At 24.5% G+C, this 8,287-nt stretch overlaps 1 protein-coding gene across 1 annotated transcript; it reads left to right on the forward strand.

The window, feature by feature from the left end:
* The first annotated feature begins 2,649 nt into the window (after window positions 1-2,649).
* Window positions 2,650-7,981, forward strand: LOC145838338 (endonuclease/exonuclease/phosphatase family domain-containing protein 1-like). Its single transcript, XM_082945911.1, has 3 exons — window positions 2,650-2,847; window positions 5,806-6,764; window positions 7,485-7,981. Exons 1-3 carry the CDS (start codon window positions 2,670-2,672, stop codon window positions 7,860-7,862), a joined length of 1,515 nt encoding a protein of 504 aa, XP_082802037.1. The 5' UTR covers window positions 2,650-2,669; the 3' UTR covers window positions 7,863-7,981.
* Window positions 7,982-8,287: the final 306 nt, after the last annotated feature.

Genomic DNA, 8,287 nt, shown 5'->3' on the forward strand with positions numbered 1-8,287 from the left:
ACATGGTTTATTATCTTTTTTATTGTTTTACTTCATTAATTGAAGAGTATATAACTAAAACTTAATGAATTTAGCATATAAAGTATGATATGGCACCAAAATTATCAATTTAAAACTAAAAAAAATATAAAATATTTCATTCTAATTCTAATATGATTGGTATTTTGATTGTTACAAAACTTTACAACTTAAAATACCTGTACTTGGACTTGAAATAAATAAGGACCTAAATATCTAAAAAAAAATTTATAGAACTGTCTTAGACCTTTTTTTATACAGTGACCTGCCAACTAGGTACGCACTTCCTAAGTATGCTCTGCCGTATGGTACTACGAACTTTTTAGCTAAAAAATGCAGTGTTCAAAATGCAATTTTGTTTCATTTTGAAATAAATAAAAAACGTTGAAGTAGTAATACAAAACTGTTATATGTTAATTTAAGTGGTACTGTATTAAACTTTAATAAATTGAAACTAAAGGAACCAGGAAATAAGTTATGCACTTATAAATTTTATATCAAATCAAATATTTAAAACAAACATATAACAGTTTATTTATTAAAAGAAAATAACAAACAGTGCAATTTAATTTTACACACCGCATGATTAAGACATAGGAATATAAAATACTTAAAAGTTCATATGAAATTTAAATAAAGAAAATAATGAAAAGTGCAATTAAAATTTAGCCTAAAAGACCTAAGATTGTTATACATATAAAGAAAGTAACCATGTTAAACACGCATAAAGAAAATAATAAAAAAGTTATCTTATAAAATTAATAAACTGTTAAACACTCTTTGTCAATTCCATTACTGCCAATATTGACTAATGAAGCCACAGTCTACTATGAGCACCACACCCTTTTATTCTTTACTGTTGTGTTTTCTACCAAGACAACCAGTTAAAATACTAAACAATAAGTAATCAGGAGTAAAGTTTATGACTGTAGACTTTATTTTTGAACAAAGCAATTTAATAAAAGCATAATCAATTTTTCATTAATTCTTTATTTTTCAAAACTAGTAATTGATTATTATTAGTCATTGAACAAAACGCTCAAAAAAGGTTTATTGAAAAAAAACGCTTAAAGTATTTGATCTCAGGACCTGATGCACAAAAAACCTTTCAGTTATCCAGTAGTACACCACTTAAATACCTTGTCTTAAACGTCCAGGACTTTAATTATATGTACTATGTAAATTTTAAAAGTAAAAGGAATTACAAGATAGATAAAAAAAACTTGGTGGATTAAATTTCATACATAATTATAGATTTACAAATATATTAAACATGTTTGTATTAAACTTGATACAGGTAGTTAAAAATCAAAATTTCCTAGGTACGCCACTTTTGTGCTGTGTTCAAAGTGCATACCTAGTTGGCAGAATATTGTATATAATATTCTTTAAATACTCATTTACTTGATGCTTAAATCTAATTTATAGATAAATGGAAATAATATTTCTATTAGAATTAGGAAATTAGGAATTTAATTAGGAAATAAAAAAAATATTATATGCTAATTTAATATGCTTTATTACATATTGGAACAGATATTACAATGCAACCATTGAACAAATTTATATTTTTATTTCTATCAACAAAAAATCTTTTAAAACAGTCATCAGTTTTTATATATAGGATTTTCCATTTTTATGGTTTTTAGTGGTAGCCAAAAAAGTTTTAGACATAAGCAGGGTTGCCAAAAAACCTAGAATCCTGGAAAAACCTTGAATTTGACAATTTAGGCTAAAAAAAAAAGGGATTTGAGAAAATTTTAAAAAAACCTGGAATTTTAAACAATAATCACTGAAATCCTGGAATTTTAAACAACTTTTACATGTTTAATAGTAAAATTTCTATTTGACACAAAACATCCATCCTATATATAAAGTTTTTTTTTATCATCTAAAATGTTTATATCAAAAATCACATTTAAAGAAGCTTTACGATATATTTTCAATGTTGTTATACAAGCTATACAATTTAATTTTTTTACCTTAAACTTAATTTTGAACTAAAAAAAGACTTTAAAATGTGTAGAAACTTTGAAAATCTGGAGAATATTTGCCAAAAAAATTTGGCAACCTTGCATAAACTATTTCTTATGCTACTTTTCAATTTGAGAAATATCTAAATAGTTTATTTTAAAAATACTTTAAGAAGTAAAAAATAGTTAGTAAATACAAGTTGTTTAATATATATTACATAAATCAAATCCTTAATTTCTAGTAGAAAGTTATAATTATGTATGTTTTATTGTAAGTTTGTATGTTAAAGTTAAATAAAATATATTATTTTAGATAAAAAAACACACAACTTTAAAAATACGCATTAATTGCTGATGAAAATTATGATGATTATTATCTAAGTATAAAAACTTATAGTTAAATTTGGTAATTTTTTTTTCTAAAAGTTTTCAAAAAGTTTTAATTTTTTTTCCTTTTGTTTTTGAATCTCAGAAATACACCATTAAAAAAATATTTTTTTTTTTTTTAAACTAGCACAATTTTGATTATTAAATACGAAATTTTTAACTTGTAATTTAAATTTTGTTTAATTGTTTTTGTTACCTTTTATAATTAACATATACTTTGTAAATATATATTTTATATCAATTCATTTTGATGTTTAAATTTAGTTTTAGAGTTTGTAAATAATGTAAGAAATGGGTGGAATGTTAATTACTTCTTGTAGACCTCAAATACCAAAAGATGAAAATTCTCCAGTCAAAACAAAAAGAAAGTATTTTTTTAAAACCAAAGTTTTTAGTGGAGGATATAATTTAACTACAAAAAAATACACTCCTATTGAAGCGTATGACTACAATGATTCTCCAAAAATTCGTTAGTTTACTTCTTACTCATTCATAATAAAAAAATTCTTACATTTTGAAAATATCTAAAATATTTAAGAAGTTTGTAATTTTTTTCCAGCAATTTAGATATATATATAATTTATAAAATTATGTTTTCAAACTAATAACTTCTTTTTATATTACAGCTGTTTGCTTTAAAAAAGTTTTTACCATTATTATATTATTTTGCTAATAAATAAAAATTTTTTGAAAAAGTATTTTTAGCTTAGTAGTTAAATTTTATTATATTTATTTTTTCAACATTTGTAAAAACTAATTCCTTTAATAATATTTTTAGCAATAACTTAAATAACAATCATAAATACTTTTCTGCTTTAAATGGTTTGAGTATATTTGTTATTTTATTGTACAGTTAGATCTTAACATATATTTATGTAATTTTTAGATTATTTTTTGTGTTTACTGAATAATTTTGTATTAATTTTAGGCTATTTTCAGCAATTCTGAGATTTTTTTGTAATAAACACTAGACACACTATAACAACAATAGTCCATGAGACATTATGTGATCTGTTTTTTCCAAATATGACTCATCAGGTAGAAATAGTCAGGATGAACCGTTGTATCAATAAAACCAAATTTTGTTAAGTACTTTTGCACTTAAGTGTTTGTTTGTGGGTACATCTAATAAATTGACACAATTAAACTATTTACAACTCAATATCTAACTCTTAGACTTTCAGTTCTGAGCAGTTTAGCTGCATCAATTTTTGATCTACAATTGTTTATTTTAAAACTTAATTAAGGGCATAGGGGGGTCCACCTTGATTTTTACAAGTTGATCTTATTTTATAGAGTTTTATCTGAGCTATCAGACATTTTTTACCGCTTGAAAAAATTCAAAGTAGTGTTTGAGATATGAGCAGTCAAAGTCGGTGACCGCTTCCTAATGGAAGGCGCAAACTAAAAAGGCCATTTCACTAAAAATCTATCTCTTCCTTCATGTTTTAAGCAATCTTATTCAAATTTTTACAGAAAGTGTATCATTGAATTTTAAAAAGATTGAATGCAGGAATTTTTTGAACCTTGAAAAATAAAATTTTTATTAAAAATTTTTTTTTTGTTTTTTTAATCTAAAATCTTTACTTTTAAATATTTTTATAATTCCAACATTCAAAGTCTTTTAAACTATAAAAGGAATGTTTCCTGAACGTTTGAGGTCTCTAGCTCAAAAAATGAAAGAGAAGATAGATTTTTAGCGATTTTTTAAATTTCCAAGAAAATTTACCTCAATAAGTATGCTCTCTAAACCTTTGTATGGGGAATTTTAAAAAAAAAACTACAATACTTCAAAAGTTGAATAAGATTTTTTAGTTCTATAAAAACTGGTTTGTAGTATCTTGTACTTTTATATATGATCCAATATTATTTTTAGTAAAAAAAAAAAAAATGTCAACCCCCCTATGCCCTTAACAAGCGTAAACTATAAACTCTTATTTAAACTGACTATGTCAAACAAACATAAACTATGAACTTGCATTAAAACTTACATTGTTTTAAACATTGAGTTGATACATTGTTTGATCAACCCACATACAAGCACTCCAGTTCAAATGTAGTAACTCACATTTGTTTTGATGGATACAACATATATCAACTGTCACATGGACTGTTGTTGATGGCTGCGCTGTGCAGTCAAGTGCTTACTAAGTATTAAATAAATTTTAAACAATAGTTGAAGTTTAAGGAGTTTATACTTAATTTTGAATAATTTCAAACTGAAAGAGAAACTATTGCCATTTTAACTTTTGATGATTAATTTTTTTTTAATTATATCACAAACATTTTAGATACTCATCTCAAAAGTTAATTTTTAAAGTTTTTTCAATTTAGTTAGGGTATCTAAAAATTATATAAAGTAGTTGTAAACAAGCTTAAAAGTATTTTGTTTGATATCTCACAAATATTAAACCAAACTATAACTTATACAAGGAACATAGTACAATACTTGCTATGCCTTAAAAGTTATTCAGATTCTAACATAAACTAAAAATATTTTTGTATTTAAAGCTTTTCATAAATAAAGTAAAATCAGTTTCTTTGATGAAAACCCTTAGCACTTATACACTATTGTTTACATAAAACCAAATTTTGATTTTCTTCACTAATTTAACAAGAACTATGTGTTTTTTATATTATTAGACCTATTATAGCTACTTAAGAAAATGCATTAACTTAGAACAGGGTTGCTCCACACTCAGGAAAACTCAGAATAATTTAAGCTAGTTTGAATTTTTTTAAATTCAGGATGACTCAGGCCAGTTTAGTTTTTTTATATAAAACTCAGGATACATAGTTTTAAGATTTTGAAAATTTTAGGCCAGTTTTGTTCTCGACTCTAAATAAGATTTAGTTTCAATGTTTTGTTATTTTATTGCTAATTTTGTAGAAGAACATGACATTGAAAAGGCAAAAAGTTTTACTTCTTTAAAGTATTTAAAACAAACTCAGGATGACTTAAGGCAGTTTTAAGTCACTCAGGACAGTTTTTTATCACTCAAGACATTTTTTTTACTCAAATAAAGGCAACCCTTTTATAAACAAAAAAAATTATTGACCAAATCAATTATTCAAATTTTAGTTTTATTTATCAATAACTTTTATAAAAGTTAAATAACAATCTAGCTAAAAAAATAAAAATTTTGTAAAAATTTTTAACACTCAAATCTTACTATGAAAAAAAAAATTGCAGTTTATGAGTAGTTTAATTTAAACTTTAGAAAGTTTTTTTAGTCCAATTAGTTTTAGTACTATAGTGTTCATAATTTTTAAATATGTTGCTTAAACTATTTTTTGGATAGTTTTTACATTTTAAATGCTCCCTGGTTTTGCAGAATGCTGACAGTTTTATTAAGTAATATTTCTTTTTTTAGTCATATTAAAGTTTTATACTTTTTATCAATAAAGTTGTACCATTTCTATTTAGATAAACAACTACAAACAACTAACTCAGCTACGATTGACGTTAATAATGCAATAGAAGAAGATTTGATGACTGTTCCAGGTATAAACCGTGAATTAGCAAAGCATATTGTGACTTATCGCCAAAGTATTGGAAAATTTAAAAAAGTTGAAGATTTAGCTCCCTGTGTAGGAGCAGCTAATTTTAAAAGGTTTTATAGTGAATTCCATGTTACAAGTATAAACAAAAATAACATTGGAAATTCTTCTAAAAGCTTAGCTTCAAGTCTTTCAGAATATTCAATGATCGATGCTGTAGTTAATATAAATAAGGCTACTATATTCCAACTTTCAAAAGTCTCATACATTAAGGAAAGTGATGCAAGGAAAATTGTTCAATACAGGCAGAAAAAAGGTAAGTTTAAGAATATAAATGAGCTAGTAGAACCTTCTAAAATATTGAACGTGCAAGATTTCATGAAAGTTAAAAACCAGCTTACTATTTCTCTAAAATCAAGACCAAGCTCTTACCAGTCAAGTTCTAAAATTAACAAAGCACTGATAGATTTGTCCAATCCATTCAGTGTTACTCCAAACAGACAGTTTGATGATAACACCTACAAGATATGTTCATGGAATTTGGAAACGTTAAGTATTGAAAAAGGAGAAAATATTGATTTCAAAGAAGTTTTTTGCAATACTATTCTAGAAAACAGAGTCTCCATTCTAGCAGTTCAAGGTATCTGTAGTCACAAAATGTTGGAAAACTTAGTACACGAATTAAATTTTCCTTCGCTCGCAAGTGGTAAAAGACATCAAAATAATGATACAAATTGGAAATGTTATTCAACGTTGCAGAAAACTGGATATCAGTCACAAACTAATAAAATTGACATTAATCTAGGAGTTGGTTTTGTTTGGAATAAAGATATCAATGCCTCTTTTACTCAACAAAGTTACGACACAGTTTTGGGTATGTTTAAGGTGAGTCTTTATATTCTTTATAATGTGTTTATATAATACTTTTTTTTTTAGTTAAAATTATAAATGCAAATGTTACGAAAGTTATATTCATTTTTAAATTATGTAGCTTATTTTCTTCAACATAATGATAAGTTTTCACTAGTAATTTAAATAATTTTGAGATTGGTTATTTTTATTAGTTAATAAACTTTGATATGACAAAAATTGTGATGAAAAAAAAATAAAGGTTAAGTTTTTACTATAACTAGTTAAAAAATATAAAATTGTAACTGCATAGTATTTCCACAATTTTCTTTAAAGTTACAGGTTGTAATAGAGTTAATTAAATTAGTTTATTGTTGAAACTTCATTCCATTAATAAATTTGTTTTAATAGCACACTTATAAAAATTTAATCGCTTCCTTATTTATTTCTAATAAATAACTTTTTTGATACAAGTACATTTAAAACATTAATGTAGTAGTTTTATAAAACTCTTAAAGTTATAGGATGTGATCATTATTATAAATTTAGTAGTTTTTGTTAAATTTGAAAAACTTTTAAAACTTGATTTGCATCTCTTTCAATTGTAATTTTATCAGGTAAAAAATTATTTTGTTTATCTACAAAACCTTCAGTATTTAACTAAAAAAAAGTTCATAGGTTTAAAAAAATTCAAGAATTTTTAAACGAGTTCTTTAACTTCTGAAATTAGATAAATTGACGATGTTTTTTTTACAGGTAAAAGAAGTAACTTTGAACTTAATCAATGTCTATTGTAAAGGTAATAGTAAAACTCGAAAGATATTAAACGATATAAGATTAAACGAAAGTGATTCCAACGCATTCATCATGTCTTCAGAATGTCATAAGGAGTTACTTCAGCCCAAAAACTACCAACCATTGTTTAACGAAGCAACCGATATTACAACGTCTAGCTTTAATGGTACGAGTTGCAAAGACAACATTTATATAAACAATAGTTTTACAAAGTATTATAAGTATGAAAAACAAGTAATACGTGATGGCTTAACTAATCCCTCGTTACTTAATGGATCGAAGTTAAATGAGGTTGTAACTAGTCACTGTCCAATTATAATTTATTTAAGTATTAGATAAATCTGAGTGGATTTTCTAAGTTAATTTTGTGTATTATTTATCTTAGTTTTTTTTTTTCAGATTCTTCTTATAAACTTTTTTGCTTCCTTGTGTCCAATTATGTTGTGTTTTTTTCTTTTTCGATTTTTAATATTAAGGTTATGTATTGCTATTTATTTGAATCCATAATATTCTATTTCATTGTTACATGTAAGTTTGTAGAATCTTTATAAACTTTTAATGCAGGTTTTTAAAGACACAGGTGATGCCAAATTTTTTTTTTGTTTTAAAGTTGTATCAGTTAAACCTCTTAGTTATTTAATGTAAATAAGTAGAATTTCTGTTTGTAATTTGTTGTAAATTTTTAAATTATTTTTTACCATGCTAAATCCTTCTGTTTGGAGTTACTAAACAAATAAGTTTTAAAATTTAAGAAAGTTGTTTAA

The sequence above is a fragment of the Thalia democratica genome, chromosome 6 (genome assembly GCF_965202585.1).
Source record: "Thalia democratica chromosome 6, ktThaDemo2.hap1.1, whole genome shotgun sequence".
Classification (NCBI taxonomy): Eukaryota; Metazoa; Chordata; class Thaliacea; order Salpida; family Salpidae; genus Thalia; species Thalia democratica.

What these genes read in the sequence shown, in the direction of transcription:
- LOC145838338 (XM_082945911.1), top strand. Translation starts at nt 2,670, where the DNA reads ATGGGTGGAATGTTAATTACTTCTTGTAGACCTCAAATACCAAAAGAT. An exon ending in CAATGATTCTCCAAAAATTC is followed by an intron (nt 2,848 to 5,805) that starts GTTAGTTTACTT and finishes ATTTCTATTTAG; the next exon opens with ATAAACAACTACAAACAACT. An exon ending in CAGTTTTGGGTATGTTTAAG is followed by an intron (nt 6,765 to 7,484) that starts GTGAGTCTTTAT and finishes TTTTTTTTACAG; the next exon opens with GTAAAAGAAGTAACTTTGAA.